Source organism: Pristiophorus japonicus, chromosome 5 (assembly GCF_044704955.1).
Source record: "Pristiophorus japonicus isolate sPriJap1 chromosome 5, sPriJap1.hap1, whole genome shotgun sequence".
Classification (NCBI taxonomy): domain Eukaryota; kingdom Metazoa; phylum Chordata; class Chondrichthyes; family Pristiophoridae; genus Pristiophorus; species Pristiophorus japonicus.
The window spans coordinates 139,165,218-139,187,149 of NC_091981.1; the positions used below are offsets into that span (position 1 = coordinate 139,165,218).

Genomic DNA, 21,932 nt, shown 5'->3' on the forward strand with positions numbered 1-21,932 from the left:
GGTGGGGGATCCCAGCACACTGTTGGAGGGCTCCCGGTGCTGCAGTCGGTAAATAGAAAATGTTTTATTGATTGATTTTTTGATTTAAAAAAAATTATTTCTTAATTTTTTTTTGATTTTATTGGTTGATTTATTGATATCATTTATTATTGATGATGGCTCTTTATTTGTAAAACTGAAGTGTTTAATGTTTGTAAACTTCCCTTTAAACCACCCCCCGCCCATTCCCTACGCCTGATTTGTAACCTACCCCTGATTTTCTAAAGTGTAGACAAGGTTTTTTCGAGCGTAGAAAAATCTTCACTTACTCCATTCTAAGTTAGTTTGGAGTGAGATTTCACTGCCGAAACTTTGAAAACAGGCGTAAGTGGCCGGTCACGCCCCCTTTTGGAAAAAAAAATTCTGTTCCAAAGTGAAACTGTTCTAACTGACTAGAACTGGAGCAAACTAAATGGCGAGAATTTTAATTTCTAAGATACTCCGTTCTACACCAGTTGCTCCAAAAAATCAGGAGCAACTGAGGCCGAAACTTGGGCCCATAGAGAGCAGTTCCGGTACTGTGGCAGGGGCGAATGCCAGATTGAAGGAATTCAACCATTGAATTCGTGGAAAGCTGATCATGAATTTGGGAGGCAACAATACTTTCAACTTGGACAGGAAAAGGAGGTTGGAGATGGGGCGATAGCTAACAAGCAAAATTGGGTCAAGGTTTTTTTTTGAGGATAGGGGTGATGACAGCAGATTTGAAGGCGAGGGATACAGTACCTGAGGACAGTGAACCATTAACAATGTCAGCTAACGAAGCCAGAAAAGGAAGTTGGGTGGTCAGTTTAGTGGGAATCGGGTCAAGAGAGCAGGAAGTGGGTCTCATGGATAAGATGAGTTTGCCCCGCTTAATCTCCAATCAAAGAGAAACTAGAAAAAGATGAGTTTAGGGCTAGGGCAGGTGGGAGCGTCAGATGAAGTTTGGCCCTGTGGGCTAGGTGAAGGAAGGGAACTCAGAGGCAGCTGATTGGATGGTCTCAATCTTTGATACAAAGAAGTCCATGAGATCCTCACACTTGTTGTTTGAGGTGAGTGTGATGGAGACAGCAGAGAGGGGTTTAAGGAGACGGTTAGCAGTAGAGAATAGTAACCTGGGGTTATTTTTGCAATCCAGAATGATCCTGGAATAGTGAGCAGTTTTTGTAGACAAGAATAAGATCTAATCGTGTTTGAGCCAGATCTGGTGGTGAATGGCTAAACCAGTTGTCCGCCACGTCCGTTCAAGTCTACGCCCTTTTGACTTGAGAGCGAAGATGAGGGCTGTATCGGGGAACAATTAGGGTGGGAAAGAGTAATCATTTTAATTGGGACTAGGGCATCAAAGGTGGTAGTGAGGGCGTCATTGAGCAGATCGGTGGCTGAAGAAATGTCATTGTTAAAAGAGGGCCAAAGGTTGGATAGTTTAGATTTGATAAGTGCAGCTGCAATAGAATTTGGAGAGTTTTTTTTCCAGGGACGGAGGCAGAAGGAAGTAGGGTTGGGTGGGGAAGGGGAATGTGGGTCTAGAGCGTTACAAGGAAATGATCAGAGATGGCTTTATCTTTAATTGACAGGTTGGAATAGCAAGGCCACGAGAGATTGCAAAGTCAAGGGAGTGGCTGTGACTATGGGTTGAGGATTTTACATGGAGGGCGAGGTTAAGGGAGGGCAGGAGGGTAGTGAATTCAGAGGAAAGAGAACAGGATGAGTTGAGATGGAGGTTTGAATCACCCAAGGATGAGAAGTCGCTCGGTGCAAAGGCTGAGGGAGGAAAGTAGTGAGGATATATCCATGATAAAACTTTTATCCTGTTTGGGTGGGTGGTAGAGAACGAGAATTTTGAATGAGGTTAGAAGGGTGGCACCAGGAGAGATATAATAGTTGCAATAGTCGGTTTGTCTGAGAAAGGGGCCAAGGTAATGAATTTAAATATAAACATTTGTTGTGATTTGCTCAAACTAGTTTCATTGGCAGCTCCTTTTAATCAGCTCCTTAAATTCACAAGTCACCACTATTCAGGGAATTATCAGCTGATCTTTTTCAAATCATAGTCAATATGGAGTCTTCAGAGAATCTCTCTCTCTCTCTCTCTCTCTCTCTCTCTCTCTCTCGAGTGCTAATTAAGCCAGATAACTTCCTTAGTTGGTGAGATAAAGGAAAAATAACCACTTGTGTATGGAGATTAATTACTGCATAGTTTAGCACGAATTGCAACCTAGTCAGTTTTTTTTCTGAGGAGCAAACAAAGTTTAATGAGCATTTCAAAAAAATGTTGTTTTGCTGCTTTTACTTTTTAATAAATTTATTTGGACGATAAAATTTAAAATAAAGTACTGTGTATTTTGTTCCGCCATCTTTCGAAAACAATGGGTGTCCAGTAAAGGCATGGGATAGAACCAGTAGTGAGATAACCTTGAAAAATAATTTGTTGTTTACGTCCTGGGAATAGTACGGAATTTTATTTAGTTGCTAGCGCAAGTTAAAACATGAGGATTTATGGACCTAGGGTTCAAATATCGGCATCGTCTGAAACACAAACCAAAAATATCTAAAGTAAACAAAAATGGACCAAACAACCCAAAGACGAAACAGACAATCATGATTTGCTGGTTGATGCATGTATAACAGCCGAGATACAATAACTGGAGGGTGCATCAAGTGCAAACAATCTTGGACTGAGGATGTTTAAAAGAGGAGCTTCCAGGATTTTAGACAAATGTTTCAGCTTGACACATGGAGTGTTGAGATTTTAGGAAGGGGGAATCGCAGCTTCCTTGCACTTACTGGAATGTTTCTCTGCACTTGAGACTGGAGACAGGGAGGCTACATGTCACTTGGGTATCTGTTGCAGATCAACAAGGTGGACAGTGTGTGTAAGTGCCAGATGATTCATAAAAATTAGTTACAATGTCAAATCCTGAATTTCTACCTGACGCCATGATTTATTGTGCACTTGTGTGCTGCCATGCCATAATGGTTCAGTTTTGAGCTGGAGCCTGCTGCTTGTTAATTGCTGGTCCCAGCCTGTCTCAATTCTCCCCGTGCTGCCTGCTATCCTGAGCCACACCTCAACGTGATGTGTAATCTTTAGTAAATGTCAGTTCAGTTTTGTAAATGCTGTGAGCATTTCATGGTAGTGCAGTGTCTAATTAAGTCCTATTACCTACAATTTCAGATCCTGGCCTATTTGTCATCTTCCTGGCACCTCCTGTGATTTCCCTCCAACCCCAGGACTGATCTGTGATCCTCACTGGTAAACCAGCAGTCCAGTTATAAAAATGATGTATACTATAAGAACTTGCATTATGCTTTCAGAACTACCTGGAGGCAGTGCAGGATCACAAGAGCATGGCAGGGCAGATTTTAATATACAGTAATAGCAAATCTCCTGTAGCATTGCTTGTGGTGGATTGTAAGCTTTATAAGGATATTACTTGGGACACTGACTTTTCTTCATTAGGCACAGCCCTATGATCTGGGAAGAGGCCCACAGTCCAGCAATTTAGGATGGGAACTCGGGGTCAAAAATACTCTTTGGTAGGGGCTGGTTGAGGGGTTGTCAGCATACATTAGGGCAGACCTGGCTTCTAGATTGTGGAGGAAGGTTTGTAAAGGGGAGATGTTTGGTGTGCATGGTCTCTGAGGGGGTCAGGTTCCCTTCTGACCAACGTGAACGGTTTTGAATTGCTCCCCCTCCCTTGCGTTCTGTACTCTGGATTTATGTGGTGGGGGGGGGGGGGGCGGGGGACAAAAGTGCAGAGGACACTGGTTTGATGCAAAGAATTTTGGTTTTATTACAGTCAGGATAATGCAGGCTTATTACTCTAGTAAGGAAATACACGGCCAAACTTACAATCACTGTAATAAAGTACAATACAAGGAAAGGTACAAGGTCAAACTTATAATCACTCTAATAAAGTACCATACACTACACATTCAAAGGGGTTTGCAGTAAAATTATACCTCCCACCTCCCAATACCCAATTCGAGCCAGGTTAGACTCCAGGGCAGGGACTTATGCTTACCAATCCTTTTGATAGTTAATGGTAGATGGTGATGTTTTTCCTTCCTTCAGGACTTCAAGACTTCGAGGCTGGAGAAGTTAGTTTTACAGCTGTCACGTTGGTTTCTCTCCTTGTCTTGATGAGGTAGTAGCAACCACCTCTCTCCCCCACTCTCCCTCTCCGTCTTCTCGTCTCTCTAACCTCTGTTGAAAACAGTGGCCAGTTATATGATTTCAGTGTTCTAATCTTGTCACCAAATCTCTTCACAATCCTTTGTATAATTTTGGCGGGCTTGGTTTTTCTTTGTAATATTTTGTCCGGCTCGTTAAAGTTGATATGTCTTGGATAGGTTGATCTTCGAAAAACTCTTTCCTGATGGAAAAATTAGTTTGGTAATTGCAATGTCCTTTTGTGCTTAGTCTTTCGCATACAGGCTGGATTGGGCCTCTTTGTGATGTATATGCTGAAAATGGTTTGTCCAGACCCATGTTGATGGGGAGCTATCTCTGGGTGATACTTTGATGGTAATGTCTCTTATGGAGGAAGATTTCCAAATACTCATTCTTCCGGACACGTTAACTCAGTCCTGACACCCAGACAGCTCCAATAATCAAGTGGGCTTCTTTTGTTCCCTAGGTCCGCCCACAGGCTTGAATTTGTCTTGTAAAAGTTCATAATTCTATTAAAGTTTATAGTTTCTTCCATAAGCACTTTAGAGTTCTCAACTTTTCGGCAGATAGTCCCAAATTAAATTTCCTTTCGAATGAGCCCAAACACAGGGGGGGATTCTGGTGAATGTTGCTCTCTGCAGGTTTTGGGTCTGAGAGCATTAGTTCTAGAATCAGCAAGGAGAAACATAACATCAAGATATGTGCAGGTGACTAACTTCTATCCTGGCACACCATGCCTGCGATCTTGCTGTGCATTCTAAGCTTTATAAAAGGTAAGAGCTAAAATTAAGTACATTAGTAAAGGCACATATAATAATTAAAGGTTATTTATGTCCCGATTTCATGGAAAGATGGAGAATTTGGGGAATTCAATCCCCAAAACACATGTAAAAGTCACAGTATCATACAATGATACAGCACAAAAGGAGGAAAAAGATGTCCGGCTACTGTTATGTGACAAGCACCGAGCACAAGCAGACATGCAATAAGTCATTTCCTCTAACATTGTAATCCTTTCATAGAATGTTATAGCACAGAAGGAGGAAATTCAGCCCATCAAGCCTGGGCTGGCTCTTTGATAGAACTATCCAACTAGTCCCACTCCCCATGGCCCTGCAATTTTTTTTTTCTTCAAGTATTTATCCAATTCTCTTTTGAAAGCTCTTTTGAATCTGCTTCCGCCACCCCTTCAGTCAGTGAATTGCAGATCACAACAACTTGCTGTGTTTTAAATAAAATTATCCTCCTGCCGCCTCCAGTTCTTTTGCCAATCATCTTAAATCTGTGATCTCTGGTTACTGACCCTTCAGCCACTGGAAACAGTTTCTCCTTATTTACTCTATTAAAACCCTTCATAATTTTGAACAGTTATCAAATCTTCAGCTTCTCCAGTCTCTCCACAAAACTGAAGTCCCTCATCCCTGGTACCATTCTAGTAAATCTCTTCTGCACCTTCTCTGAGGCCTTGACATCCTTCCTAAAGTGTGGTGCCCAGAATTGAACACAATATTTCACCTGAGGCATAAACAGTGTTTTAGAAAGGTGTTTAGCATAACTTCTTGCTTTTGTACTCTGTCTCTATTAATAAAGCCAAGGATCTAATATGCTTTTTTAACAGCATTCTCAACTTGTCCTGCCACGTTCAAAGTTTTGTGTACATACATCCTGCTCCCTAGGACTCTCACTTCCTGCACCCCTTTTAAAATGACATCATTTAGTTCCTGTTGTCTCTCTCATCCTACCAAGATGTATCACTAAATTTCAGGTGCCATGTGTCTGCCCATTTCATCAGTCTGTCTATGTTCTGCTGAAGTATGCTACTATCTTCATTGTTTATGACATTTCTGACCGCTTTTTCAATGTAAAGTTTTGCGCATGCTTGAAATTGTGAATGGGCCGTGCAGCCCCTTAAAGGAGCCGTGCACCCAAGTATATTAGGGGGAACATTGGTCCCAATACTGACCCCTGGAAAATGCCACTATACTTCCCTCCAATCTGAAAAGCAACCGTTCACAACTACTCTCTGCTTTCTGTCCCTTAGCCAATTTCATATCTACATTGCATCCCATGGGATTCATTTGCTTACGAGTCTATTATGTGGTGCTTTGTCAAACTCATTTTTGAGGAAGTCCATATACACATTAACCGCATAACCCTCATCAACCTTCTCTGTTACTTCAAAGAATCGATTTTAAGTATGTCAAACACAATTTGCCTTTAACCAATCTGTGCTGACTTTCATTTATAAGCCCATAATTTCCTAAATGCCAATTAATTTTGTCCTGGTTCAAAAATTTTCCACACCACTGATAAGCTGACTAGCCTGTAGTTGCCGGCTTTATCCCTGTCCCCTTTTTTAAACAAGGGCGCAAATCCTCCAGTCCTCTGGCAACATCCCGATCTCTAAGGAGAATTGGAAGATTGTGGCTAGAGCCTCTGGAATTTCCACTCTTAATTCCTTCAGTCACCTAGGTTGCATCCCATCTGAACAGGGTGACTTTTCTATTTTGAGAACTGCCAACTTTTATCTACACCCTCTTCAACTATTTTTATCCAATCCAATATTGCTTCTACCTCTTTACTGCTGTGTTGGCAGCATCCTCTTTAGTAAAGACAGGTGCAAAGTGCTCTTTGTACTTCTACATCTGCAAGAGTATATTGTTTTGGTTCCTAAAATCAGCCCCACCCTTTGACTTTTGGATTCCCTTAGCTGCTAATCTATTCTCATTGCCCCTCTTAGTCCCAGTAATGCCACCCCCACCATCTCATAAATCAAGAGACAAACTCTTAAAAAAAATTAAGACATATGGTACATAAATCATGGGTTGCTTTTTTTCCCCCCAACCATAAGCCAATATAGATGAGATTGTACATTTTATCCTCACTGAGTATGTTCATCCTTATCATGTCGGATAATCTGGCTAAAAGAAAAATCAAAGCACTGAAGACTGCACATTATTTAAGAAGCATTAAATCAGACCGTTCCCAATTTATTTGGAAATTTCAAAACACAAAAATTGTGCATACCTTTTCAGCTCTCCAAGGTTACACAGGTTTGGACTTCCTAGGCAATCTAACATATATTACAGGTCGAACCTCCCTTATCCGGAACCACCCCTAGTCCGGAACCATTTCTGGCCACTGGGTTGCGCATGCGCAGAACTCCGACATGAACAAATTGAAATCCTTCCTCGCTGTCGACTTCTACAATCACTGGCCTGACCCCACGATTTCCCCCCCCCCCCCCCCCGCTCCATGATCTCTCTGACACACTCCCAGCCCCAAGCCAGCCAGCCCTGATAGCACCTTGCTCAGTACCTGTTCCTTCCAATTTAAAGTGACCATCCCTTATCTGGAACAGGCCAGAAATTGAAGGTTCCGGATAAGGGAGGTTCAGCCTGTATACAGTTAGCAGTGGAACAGTTATTTTAGGAAATGGCTCAGTTGTCAATGCAAAAATGTTCTCTTCCTTTTTTTAAAAAAATTCATTTTTTCCTGATTTTTGTCCCCTAAAATTGTAGCTCAACAATTAATCGGAATATATATTTAAACTGCATTTCTGGCCCTGGGAGGTGCCATTGTACGCATCTATGTGGCCCATGAGGACAAAAAGCTTTATAGATTCTTTATGATAAAGAGGGCAAGAGAAAAACTTTGTACTATCTCTTGCTGTTTCATAGCATGAACCCTACCTCTGTCAAGTCAAGATTCAATGTATTTACAAAGTATTTAATTCAGTTCCATTAGACAGTAATGACGTGCAGTGAACTGATGGTTGTACCTTGGCTGGGTCCAGTTTCGCGACCTGTAAAGTGGCCTGAATCTCCAGCAAAGTCCTCACCGTGTTAAACTGCTGCATGGAGAGTTACACTGATCACTGCGTGCTGTGTAGCGGGAGGGCGACGGAATCTCTGTTCCATTAATGATTGAGCCAATAGAGAAACAACCCGGGCCCGGAAACCTTCTAGAATTGGATGCTGTATCTAATGCGAGCAGAAGGCGAGAGAATTGAATGTTTCCTCCAAAAATTGCGCCACTTGAGCTGGCTGTTTCAAGAGAGAGTAATGCTTTAGCGAATCACACCAAAAATCCCAAGATTTCGGAGTTCCATCGCAAGATCATTACTTCACTCAGAAATTGTGATAGATTCGTGAGAGTTAGCAATACCGTATTCGTTTTAGATCTCTACATTTTATATTCAGTTTGGCTCTCCTCTGTGTTATGTACAGGTTTAGCGTCCAAAATCCGAAGTCCCGTAATTCAAATGTTCCGGACACCTGACCGATCCATGGCGGGGTCGTCCGGAATCCGAAAAATGTTCCGAAATCTGGTCCCGCCACTACCCTCCCACTCGACAGGCCCGACTGACCCAACCTCCTCCCGCTCGACCACCAGCCCCCCTCTCCCCCTCTTACCTCGGCCCAGGCGTTTCCAGATTCGGGACGTCGGAAAGACGTTCCGAAATCTGGAAATACCCGAAATCCTGAACGGCCTTGCTACTGATGTTTCTGGTTTTCGGACGCTCTATCTGTACTTTACATTTGTCATAATGTACTAAAAACTCAATTTGACTTATTCAATCACCAGTTAATACATTGTATGGTACATAGAAAAATACCCGTATTATAAAACATCATATTCTGCAACTGCATGCCATGCCTGCCATCTTGCTGTACATTCCAAGCTTTAGAAAAGGCTAAAATTAAGTGCATGAATAAAGGAACATATAACAATCAAGGCTATTTATGTCCAGATTTCATGGAAAAATGGACAATTGGGGAATTCAATCCCCGGAACACATGTAAAAGTCACAGAATCATAGTGATACAGCACAGAAGGAGGAAAAAGATGTCCAACTATTGCTATGTGACAAGCACCTTGCACAAGCAGATATGCAAGACACCCGCATTATAAAACATAATTCTGCAACTCCTCATGAGCATTATCATGGAAGATCTCATCTAAGAGATGCAGCTCTCTAAGTACTGCATTGGAATGTTGGCCTAGATTATCTATTCCGTCCAGAGGTGAGATTGAATCTATAATCCTCTGTCAGAGGTGTGTGGCACCAATTGAGCCAAGCTCACACAAGAACATAAGAAATAGAAGCAGGAGTAGGCCATTTGACCCTTCAAGCCTGCTCTGCCAATCAATAAGATCATGGCTGATCTGACCATGGACTCGGTTCCACTTCCCTACCCGCTCCCCATAACCCTTTATTCCTTTATCGCTCAAAAATCTGTGTATCCGCCTTAAATATATTCAATAACCCAGCCTCCACAGCTCTCTAGGGGCAGATAATTCTACAGATTTACAACCCTTGAAGAAATTCCTCCTCAACTCAGTTTTAAATAGGTGGCCCCTTGTTCTGAGACGAAGTCCCCTAGTTTTAGTTTTCCCAATGCATGGAAATATCCTCTCTGCATCCAACTTGTCGAGATCCCTTATTATCTGATATGTTTCAATAAGATCACCCCTCATTCTTCTGAACTCTAATGAGTATCGTCTCCCTATCTTCATAAAATCAACCCCCTCATCTCCAGAATCAACCTAGTGAAACCTTCTCTGAACAACCTCCAATGCAAGTATATCCTTCCTTAAATACGGAGTCCAGTACTCCAGATGTGGCCTCACCAATACTCTGTATAGTTGTAGCAGGACTTCTCTACTTTTATACTCCATCCCCCTTGCAATAAAAGCCAACATTCCTTTTGCTTTCCTGATTACTTGCTGTACCTGCATATTAACTTTTTTTGTGTTTCATGCACAAGGATCCCCAGGTCCCTCTGTACTGAAGAACTTTGCAATTTTTCTCCATTTAAATTATTATTTGCTTTTCTATTTTTTTCTGCCAAAGTGAATAACCTCACATTTTCCTAGATTATACGCCCATCTGCCACATTTGTGCCCATTCACTTAGCCTGTCTATATCCCTTTGCAGATTTACAAGAAGGGAGTTGTATATTTTGTAATTGATTAAATGAAACAAATGGATCAACAACCAATCTAATGGGGCAAGTATCACCAGTGGACCATCCTAGGGATCCAGTTCAGGATATATCCATTATTTATAAAACTTATCTTGATTTAAGATGTTTATACAATATCCAGGTTAGCTCTAGATTTGAAGAATCTCTGTGCGACTAAACTGCAGGTTATTGAGGTACAGCGAGCAGTTGGAAATATAATGAATACAATATTAACATTATTCGTATGTTTCTGATGCTCCTGTTTTTGGAGTAGAGGTGACAAGAGGTCCAAGAAACTTGTTTGTTTAGGTTAGTCTAATTTTTGGGAGATGGGAGGAAGGAGAGATAAACTGACATACAGAATAAACTAAGCAAAACATGAGTGGATCAAACAATGGCAGATGAAATTTTAATGCAGACAAGTGTGAAGCATTGCATACAGGAAGGGAAAATGGGCAATATATATGCTTCATGAATGAATTCGAAGTAGCTGAGGATGAAGTTGAAAGAGACCGAGTAGTCTTGGTGCACTGCATGTTCAACATGTCCAGCCAGTGCAGAGCACCAATCACAAGCCAATAGAATGTTGTACTAAAACAGTAAAATACAAGTCGGAGGAAGTCATGATCAAACTGTACAGTGGTTGGTCAGCACCTTGAGAACTGTGTCCCATTATCCCCAACGAACAAGTGATGCATTCAAGCACTGAATTCAGGATGGAGATCCCTAGTGCAAGGGCTATGAATTATGAGAGGGCTAGTAAATCTAGATTACTAATTTAAATTAGTGAAGTATGTCGACAGGACACATGTTCAAACTAGTGTACGGCAATCTTACGACTGCACTATTGCCAATTATACGATTTCTGAGTGAAATAGAGCATTACTTGCGATGGAACGCCTAAATCGCGGGATTTATTTTGGAGAAAAAAATGCTGATTTGCGTATGCGCGAATCGAAGAGGAATGGTAAACACCCGATTCAAACATTTGTTTCTGCTTCATATCCTTCTGCCGAATCTCCATTTACACCCAGCTTTCTTGGCATGATTCCAAGAGATCCTCTGACTGATTGTAAACTGAAGGAAGCCAGTAGGATTCAAGGTAGACTTACCAAACACCCACACCCCCTCTCCCTCTCCCCAAGCCCGCCTCATGGTGGGCTGCCGTGGGTTTTATTTCCTGGCCGATACTGTCTGTGTTCTTAATGTAACTGGTCCAATTTTCAAGAAGTTTCATTTAGATCAGCTGTAAGTTGCTCCTGGTTGACATACAAAGATAAATAAGCTCGAGCTAGAGTGAAGGCAAAGTCCACAGGTAGAGGCAGAGAGCAGAGGCAGACAGGCAAACTTTTCCCAGCTCAAACCCAGAGACTGACACCAGTAAAATTATCCCTCACCTGTCTTCACGGAGACTGTAATAAAATTCCTGGAGGTTACTGTGTTTATCACAAGTATAATAATGCAGAGTCAGAGAGGGTGGACTCGTTCTCACGCCAATTCTTCCAGATTAGCTATGTGTTTGGTGTCAGTGAAACATTTTGATTCTGTGGTGGAAAGGTGAAATACAAAACCAAAAAAAATTCCTGAAATCACAGCCAGGAATCATTTAGGAACAGGAAGAGGCCATTCAGCCCTTGGAGTCCCACTCCAGAGTCCTTGCACAAAATTCAGCTGAACACTCCAGTACAGTACTGAGGGAATGGTGCACTGTCAGAGGGACAGTACTGAGGGAGGTAGGTTTTGAAGACCGTCACAAAGGTGGCGATGTTTAGGAAGGTAATTCTAGAGCTTTAGGGCTGAGGCAGCTGAAGGTGCAGCTGCCAATGGTGGAGCGATTTTAAAATCTACAATTCGGGCCTCTTGTGCATTCGAGAAGTGCAGATATCTGAGGCTTTAGAACTGGTGGAGGTTATGTTCTGGAAAAAGTAACGGTCAAAAGCAGAGTGAGGCTGGCCTGAGAGTGACCCAACAGCGGGGCTACCTACTGCTCCTATTTTTTATGTTAGTAATCGGTTAATTTTTTTTATTCGTCCATGGGATGTAGGTATCACTGGCAAGGCCAGCATTTATTGCCCATTCCTAATTGCCCTTGAGAAGATGGTGGTGAGCTGCCGTCTTGAACCGCTGCAGTCTGTGTGGTGAAGATACTCCCACGGTGCTGTTAGGGAGGGAGTCCCAGGATTTTGATCCAACGATGATGGCAATATACTTCCAAGTCAGGATGGTGTGTGACCTGGAGGGAACGTGGAGGTGGTGGTGTTCCCATGCCTTGTCCTTCTAGGTTTTAAAGTTTGGGAGCTGCTGCCGAAGAAGCCTTGGTACACTACTGCAGCCAGGGTATGCCGGTGGTGAAGGGAGTGAATGTTTAAGGTGGTTGATGGGGTGCCAATCAAGTCAGCTGCTTTGTCCTGGATGGTGTCGAGCTTCGAGTGTTGTTGGAGCTGCACTCATCCAGGCAAGTGGAAAGTATTCCATCACACTCCTGACTTGTGCCTTGTAGATGGTGGAAAGGCTTTGGGGAGTCAGGAGGTGAATCACTTGCTGCAGAATACCCAGCCTCTGACCTCTTGCTGTTGCAGTGTTTGAGCCTGGTCCAGTTGAGTTTCTGGTCAATGGTGACCCCCCCCCCAGGATGTTGATGTTGGGGGGGTTCGGTGACTGTAATGCCATTGAATGTCAAGGGCCGGTGGTTAGATTCTCGCTTGTTGGAGATAGTCATTGCCTGGTACTTTTGTGGCACAAATCTTTCTTACCACATATCAGCCCAAGCCTGAATGTTGTCCATGTTTTGCTGCATGGGGGCATGGACTGCTTCATTATCTGTGCAGTCATCAGCGAACATCTCCACTTCTCTCCTTATGATGGAGGGAAAGTCATTGATGAAGCAACTGAAGATAGTTGGCCCAAAACTGGGCATTGGCAAGCAGGTTATTGGTGAGTAAGTGCCGCTTGAGCATTGTCGACAAAATCTTCCATTGTTCTGCGGATTAAGACTGATGGGACGGAAATTGGCTAATTGGATTTGTCCTGCTTTTTGTGGGCAGGACAAATCTAGGCAGTTTTCTACGTTGTCTGATAGATGGCAGTGTTGCAGTTATACTGGAACAGCTTGGCTAGAGGCGCGGCTAGTTCTGGAGCACAAGTCTTCAGCACGACAGCCGGGATGCTGTCGGGGCCCCAATAGCATTTGCTGTATCCAGTGCACTCAGCCTTTTCTGGATATTACGTGGAGTGAATCGAATTGGCTGAAGACTGGCTGCTGTGATGATGGGGACCTCGAGGAGGCCGAGATGGATCATCCGCTCGGCACTTCTGGCTGAAGATGGTTAAAAAGGCTTCAGTCTTCTCTTTTGCATTCACATGCTCTGCCATCATTGAGCCATTCATGGAGCCTACTCCTCCTGTCCACCACCATTCACGACGGGATGTGCAGAGCTTCCTGAAGAGAGAGAGAGAGAGAATCTGACCTCCGTCCGGTGAGCCCATTCGGCTAGGTTCGGGCCCCTCCCACGCAACCTCGGGGGCCTGGAGCCGCTGCACATGCGCGCACACTCTGGCGCAAATGTGCAGAGGTCCCGGCACCGGCTCCGCCTCCGACCCCTTGTGCTGTGCCACGCCGAACAAGAGGACGTCTTGAGGAGACCGGAGAATCAGAAGGTAAGTTTTCAGCGCCCTTTTTCTTCCAGAAAGTCACCGCACTTTATGGAGATGTGCCATTTTTCCAGAGGGTGGTAAATTGGGCCATATGTCCCCTAGTTTTAGTTTCCCCTATGAGTGGAAATATCCTCTCTGCATCCACCTTGTCGAGCCCCCTCATTATCTCATAAGAACACCCCTCATTCTTCTGAACTCCAATGAATATAGGCTCAACCTATCTTCATAAGTTAACTCTCTCATCTCCAGAATCAACCTAGTGAACCTTCTCTGAACAGCCTCCCTGCAAGTATATCCTTAAATATGGAGACCAAAACTGTATGCAGTACTCCAGGTTTGGCCTCACCCATACCCCATACAGTTGCAGCAGGACTTCGTTGCTTTTAAACTCTCTCCCCCTTGCAATAAAGGCCAACATTCCATTTGTCTTCCTGATTACTTGCTGTATCTGCATACTCACTTTTTGTGAGTCATGCACAAGGACCCTCAGGTCTTTCTCTACTGCAGCACTTTGCAATTGTTTTCCATTTACATTATAATTTGCTTTTCTATTATTTCTTCCAAAGTGGATAACCTCATATTTTCCCACATTATGGCCCCAAGTTTCCACACGCGGCAAAACAGGTGCCCCTCCAAGCTGGGCGCACGTTTTTCGCGCCGAAAATGGCGCCTGAAAAAAAACGCGCTATTCTCTACCTCCCTGCAGGTCCTCTGGCCCTCGGCGCGGCGCAGCGCAGCAGGAGTTGTAGGGGGGCGGAGCCAGGTCCCTGCGCTGAAAACAGTGCCGGGACCTCTGCATGTGCGCTACAGTGGGCATGCAAGTGCAGTAGCTCCAGGCGCCCGAAACTGTGTGGGAGGGGCCCGAAGCACGCAGCCCCTAGCCCTGGCCGAATGGCCTCACTGGGACTGCGTGAATAATGCTCCTCCCACGGCCAGCTCCTGCTTCCTCCCAACTCCCGCTCCCGCCACCGCCGCCACTCCCCCCCCCCCCCCCCCCCGGACCCGACCCGACTGCCGCTCCCGCTCCCGCTCCCCCCCGACTGCCACTCCCGCTCCCCACCCGACTGGACCCGACCCGACTGCCGCTCCCGCTCCCGCTCCCCCCCGACTGAACCCGACCCGACTGCCGCTCCCACCCCCCTGCGACTGGACCCGACCCGACTGCCGCTCTCCCCCCGACTGGACCCGACCCGACCCGACTCCCGCTCCCGCTCCCCCCTGACTGGACTCGACTCGACCCGACCCGACTCCCACTCCCCCCCCCCCCGACTGGACCCGACCCGACTCCCGCCCCCGCTCCCGGACTGGATCCAACTTGACTTCCCTCTCCGACCTGACCTCCCCCTCTCCCTCTCCCTCCCTCCCCCTCCCCCGCTGACCCGAACCAAACCTCCCTCCCCGACCCAACGCCACCTACCTGTAAATCTGGTGCTGGGGACGGTCCCTGCCCGAAGTCTTGGGCCCGGCCCGTTCAGCCTTCGGTCCCGACGGCAAACCGCTGCCTGAAAGGCTTTCACACAGGTCGGAAGATGGTTTATTTAATCTTTTCTTTGCTTATAAATTTTTATTCAGGTTGTATTTATTTGTATAATATTTGTATAAGTTTAACTAAGGATTTATTGTAGAATTTAATGACTTCCTTCCGCCCCCCCTCCCTCGTTCCCGATGCCTAATTTGTAACCTGCGCCTGATTTTTTTAATGTGTAGACAAGGTTTTTTCAAGCGTACAAAAATCTTCTCTTACTCCATTCTAAGTTAGTTTGGAGTACGTTTTCACTGTGGAAACTTTGAAATCAGGCATCAGTGGCTGGACACGCCCCCTTTTGAAAAAAATTTTTGTTCCAAAGTGAAACTGTTCTACCTGACTAGAACTGCAGAAAACTAAATGTGGAGAATTCCGATTTCTAAGATACTCCGTTCTACACCAGTTGCTCCTAAAAATCAGGAGCAAATCATGTGGAAACTTGGGGCCTATATTCCATCTGCCAAATTTTTGTCCACTCACTTAGCCTATCTCTATCCCTTTGCAGATTTGTTGTGTTCTCCTCGTTATTTTCCCACCCATCTTTGTATCATCAAAAGAAAATGAGAGATCGCGCCTAAACCCAGAGCTTGCTGGGTTTTGGCACGCTTTTGGCGCGTGCGCACATCAGAGATGCCTCAATTTACGGCTCATAGGGCCCAAGTTTCGGGCCGCGCCTAGAACGGCGCAGCCCCGACCTGGACACCCGTTTTTCACGCCACAAAGTGCGCCTAAAAAAAACTTCCAGATTCTCTGGCTCCCTGTTGGCCCTCGGCATGGTGCAGTATGAGCTGTGGAGGGCGGAGCTAGGTCCCTGCGCTGAAAACAGTGGGCGCGCATGTGCAGAAGCTCCAGGCGCCCAAAACTGTGTGGGAGGGGCCCGAAGTACGCAGCCCCTGGCCGAATGGCCTCACTGGGGCAGCGTGCATAAGGCTCCTCCCACGCCCGGCTCCTGCTTCTCCGCCCCCTCGCCCCCGGACCCGCCCCCCCCCCCCCCCGGACCCGAACCGTAGCGACCTCCCGCCCCCCCCCCCCGACCCCGATCCACGCTCCCCCCGACCCAACCCAACGCCATCTACCTGTAAATCTGGTGCTGGGACGGGCCCTGCCCGAAGTCCTGGGCCCGGCCCGTTCAGCCTCCCCCCACCCCGTTCAGCCTCCCCCCTTCTCCTTCTCCTTTCCACCCCTCCTTCTCCTTCTCCTTTCCACCCCTCCTTCTCCTCCTCCTCCTCCTCCTCCTCCTCCTCCTCCTCCTCCTCCTCCTCCTCCTCCTCCTCCTCCTCCTCCTCCTCCTCCTTCTCCACCCCTCCTCCTCCTCCTTCTCCGCCCCGCCTTCTCCGCCCCTCCTCACTGTCAGAAACACACTGGGGGGGCATCCCAGCACGCTGTTGTTGAGGGCTCCCGGTGCTGCAGTCGGTAAGTAGAAAATGTTTTATTTATTGATTGATTGATTTATTGATGTTTTTATCATTTATTATTGATGATGGCTCTTTATTTGTAAAACTGAAGTGTTTAATGTTTGTAAACTTCCCTTTTAAACCCCACCCCCCCCCCCCCCCATTCCCTACACCTGATTTGTAACCTACGTCTGATTTTCTAAAGTGTAGACAAGGTTTTTTCCAGCGTACAAAAATCTTCACTTACTCCATTCTAAGTTAGATTAGAGTAAGTTTTCACTGTCGAAACTTTGAAAACAGGCGTAAGTGGCCGGACACGCCCCCTTTTGAAAAAAAAATTCTGTTCCAAAGTGAAACTGTTCTAACTGACTAGAACTGGAGCAAACTAAATGCCGAGAATTTGAATTTCTAAGATACTCCGTTCTACACCAGTTGCTCCAAAAAATCAGGAGCAACTGAGGCCGAAACTTGGGCCCATAATTTCTATAGCAAATCTTATGATTTTTAAAGAGTCTGTCTCTGATTTATGAGACGGTGGGTTAGCAATTTTGCGACTGGTAGCAGGATGTTCTTTGTGATCAGTGGGAAATGGCAGAGTGGTAACCTCCACTTAACAAATGACTGTAAGGCTTAAGGCATTGTTGTGGATCAACAAGCTGATTTCTCTGCACTTCCACAGTAGACAAAAAATTCTCTTTTTTAAATATCAAGTTTAGAGTCTCTTCTACAATCTTCAGTGTGTAGGAAGGTGTTTTCCTCATGTTTGTAAGTTCTTGTTTCTGTCAGGCTTCCAGAAAAGGCTGATTAAACGTGCCAAGTGGCTTAGACCTAGGGTGTATAAACTAATTTCCACATGGTGGATAAAATCCGACATCTTGGCATTGGCATGGAGCACATCCAAGAGAAAATATTTGAACACACCGGGAAGAAAGTAGCAGCATTTCACCCATTTTTTTGGGTGTAAAATGGACGCAATGTCTACCAATATTTGAGCAAGAGGTCCTGCACCGGCAGCATGTCGCCAAAATATTGGTTCTCATTGTTTTGTTTCGGCATCTTTGGCAACCTCCTGAAATCGGCGTTGGATCGATCCAAATATCCAAAGTAGGGCCAGTTCCTGTTGCAGGACCCTTCTACGCATTCTGTGCAAAAATTAGCTGGAGCATGTGCCGTGGAAGCACCAACTAGTTGCAGTTCTACATACAGAGCAACGCTCAAGCACTAGTAAGGCTCCCTTCTGTGAGCTGCTTCTTGGCCATCTTGTATTCTCCACCACCCCACCTCGCATGACCGGTGGCTGCTGCGGCAGTTCAAAAGTAGCTTTGTCAAACCCTTTGTCAGTCTTAGAGTTCAAAAAGGTCCAATTCTGTCGGGCAGTTGAAGGCAGTGCTGGTAGATTCATTTCAAGATACTCAGCAACCCGAAGCACACTACTGCTGCGATCAAAATGTTCAGCGGATGCATTTTGGACATGGGCCGTACGTTTGAAACCCGCACCCTCTTCATTAGCTCGTAACAGAGCTTTCAATGTATAGAACCCAGCCAGACCGTTCTCAATTAAGAAGCTACCTGTGTTTCGGATTGAGCGAAGATTCAGTCCAAGGACTAACTTTGCCTATTAAGGTAGCTAGCAGAGCCCTGGAAGGGAAAAGATAATTGCCCTTTTGTCTTCCACCATCCATTGAATCAACCACTGCATTTCCAGTAGATGATGGTATCGGGGCTTTTTTTAAAAAAAAAAGTTAACGCTTCTTATTTCATGAGACTTGCACAAGGAAGATATATGCCTTCGCCATCCCTCAAATTCAGATGAGTGATAAACCAAGGGCGTGCAGAAAGAGATCTTTTGAACAGGGAGACGTTGTTGCTTACCAGGGCTGTTGCCAGGGAAGTGTCTAGTCTTCAAAAACTTAGATGATGTTTAACTGATCCTGGATTTGAGGATCAAAATCCTTTATTTTGAAAGAAACAATTAGGATGGACATCCTCCCAGTCAAACAAATTATACAGCTGGGAAACCAGCTTTCTGCACTTGAATGAAATGAATGGTGCAGCTGGGATGTTGCGCTAAATGATGTTGTATCCTTCATATTGGCATCACAAGATTGAACAGAGCCATCAGCAGTATAAGTCATTTTATGAATTGCTTTATCTCTCTCCCGTCTTACAACTGCGCTTATGACCTCCCAACTGTCCAGCATTTGGCCCTCTTCACCATGATATTTCTGCAGCTGCTCAATCACCCCCTCACCACCATCTTTGATGCCCTAGTCCCTGTTAAAACAATTACTCTCGTTCTCACTGGTACAGCCCTGATCTTCACTCCCTTAAGTCCAAGGGACAGAGACTTGAACGGATATGGCGGACAACTGGTTTAGCTATTCACCGCCAGATCTGGCTGGACCACATAAAGCCAAAATTGCTCAATATTCCAGAATCATTCTGGAATGCAAAGGTAAACCCTGGCTTCTATTCTCCACTGCTAACCCTCTTCTTAAATCCCTCTCCCCTGTCTCCATCCTCACCTCCGACAATAAGTGTGAGGAGCTCATGGACTCTAAGATTGAGACCATCTGTTCGGTTGCCTCTGCCTCTTCCCTTCCTTCCTCCAGCCCACCGGGCCAAACTTCCTCCAAGGATCCCCCTGCCCTTGCCCTTGCCCTGACATCACATCTTTCTCCTGTTTCTCTCTGATCTCCCCACGTGACCTTTCTGAGCTCAAACTGCCCATGAGACCCACTTGCTGCTCCCTTGACCCTATTCCTACCAAACTGCTGCCCACCCAACTTCCTTTTCTGGCTCCCATGTTAGCTGACATTGTTAACACTTCTCTCTCCTCAGGTACTGTCTCCCTCTCCTTCAAATCTGCTGTCATTTCTCCCCCCCCCCCCAAAAAAAAACAACCCTCGACCTGTCCACCCTAGCAAGCTACAGCCCCATCTCCAACCTCCCCTTCCTCTCAAGTCCTTGAATGTGTTGTCGCCTCCCGAATCCATGCCCATCTTTCCCGCAATTGCATGTTTGAATCCCTCCAATCCGGTTTCCGTGCCTGCCACAGTACCAAAATGTGTCTCATCAAAGTCCCAAATGACAACCTTTGTGACTGTGACAAAGGCAAACTATTCCTCCTCATCCTTTTTGACTTGTCTGCAGCCTTTGACACGGTTGACCACTATATCCTTCTCCAATGCCTTTCCACCATCGTCCAGCTGGGTGGGACTGCACTTGCTTGGTTCCATTATCATCTATCTAATCGTAGCCAGAGAATCACTTCTCTTCCTGCCCCCGCATTGTGTCTCCCAAGGATCTATCCTTGGCCTCCTCCTATTTCTCATCTACATGTTGCCTCTTGGCGATATTATCCGAAAACACAGCGTCAGTTTTCACATGTACACTGATGACACCCAGCTCTACCTCACTACTACTTCTCTTGCCCCCTCACGGTCTCTAAATTGTCAGACTGCTTGTCTGACATCCAGTTCTGGATGAGCAGAAATTTTCTCCAATTGAATATTGGGAAGACCATAGCCATTCTTTTCGGCCCGTGCCACAACCTCCATTCCTAGCCACTGCCTCCATCCCTCTCCCCAACCTCTGTCTGAGGCTGAACCAGCCTGTTCGCACCTTGGTGTCATATCTGACCCTGAAATGAGTTTTCAACCACATCTGCAGATTTAAAAAAATCTCATATTTCTGTGAAGCGCCTTGGGATCCACTATATTAAAGGCACTATATAAATACAAGTTGTTGTTTATAGTTAGGCAGAATAATTATTCAGAAATATAAAATAATGATTCTACAGTACGGATACCTAAAATATGGCAAACCAAATATGCCATCTATAATATATAGGTTTGTATATAGCGGTGTGGGCATTGTTTTGCAAAGTTTATAATGGAAATACCTTGGAGGATCAGTATTGGGACATACCCTAATTTGTGATGTGTTAAAAGTACTTAACTTTATCTTACCGTGTTTTAATAATTCAGTAATTTTCTGTGCGCTATAATAACTATGTTGTGCACTAAAGGTAAGCCATGCTGATCCTTTGAGTAGATGTAAAAGTCTAATAATTAATTTCTGCTTATATTGGAAAAAAATAGATCACGTCATTTAAAAATGAAATTACCACTTGAATACAGGAATTCTGAAAATCTGTACTTGCTATTTTACAGGGGTTTTGCAGTCACGCTTCTTTTTGGAAAAACAAACTCCGAGAAATACCTTGAGAAGTGTGAACACACTTTCCTTCCTTCAGCACCAACCGGAGTTCCCAAAGTAAGTTGACTTGCTTCATTTGAACTAGATTTGTGTGTTCTCTTGGAACTAATCTAGCCTGGTGGTAAGTTTCCTCCTCCAAAAAAAAATGTGCACTTCCACATTTCTCTTCACTAAACTGCCTCCGCCACCGTCTGTCCTATCCACTAACTCGTCTAAGGTATATTGCAGTTTCTTGCATTCTTTCCCACAGTTTGCCAGTCCAAAATCCAGTACACTGGCTCTTGTTAAAGTGAGGACCCAAGATGCCCCTTTCACTTCAATGTCTGATTCAGTGTCTCTACGCAAGGAGCATTAAGAGGCCAGGCGCAGGCAGCGGAAGGAACCTGCGGCAAACCAGCCCTACCGACCCCTTCCCCCGACTAATGTCTGTCCCACCTGTAACAGGGTCTGTGGCTCTCGTATCGGACTGTTCAGCCATCAAAGAAGTCACTTTGGGAGTGGAAGCAAGTCCTCCTCGATTCTGAGGGACAGCCTATGATGATGATGATGATGATTCAGTGCGCTGAATAGAGCCACATTACAACATGTGTTAGAGTAATTGAGGAAGGAATGGCAGGAAGAAATTTTAGGTCTGACATAAACGGCTATTATTCAAAATCATAAATTTTATTTTGTGTCTCCTGGCAAAGGCGTAGAATAATGTGGGCTTGATATGATTGTATAACAAGAATTGAAACTGAGGGATATTGGCATGGCACTTGCCACAAAATGGTTCAGACAACAGAATTCTAGAGTGTTTGTGGCATGATATAACTACTTCGGGTGCTTTTATACTCTGCCATTGCAGAGTTGCTTCTGCTTCGCAATGCTGCTGAAGCAGTTTAAATCCATAGCCAGAATATGACTTAATGCAGTGTGCAATTCCTTGGAGGAAATTGTCTTACACTACTTTAAAATATTTCATGGAGTAT

At 45.0% G+C, this 21,932-nt stretch overlaps 1 protein-coding gene across 6 annotated transcripts in view; it reads left to right on the forward strand.

Moving 5' to 3' along the window:
• snx13 (sorting nexin 13) overlaps positions 1-21,932 on the forward strand; it is a 267,161-nt gene that overhangs the window by 79,169 nt on the left and 166,060 nt on the right. For all 6 annotated transcript variants that reach the window (XM_070880996.1, XM_070880999.1, XM_070880998.1 and 3 more), the window contains exon 3: positions 20,916-21,018. In XM_070880996.1, coding sequence (XP_070737097.1) covers positions 20,916-21,018 — 103 coding nt within the window. The remainder of the gene's footprint in view (positions 1-20,915; positions 21,019-21,932) is intronic.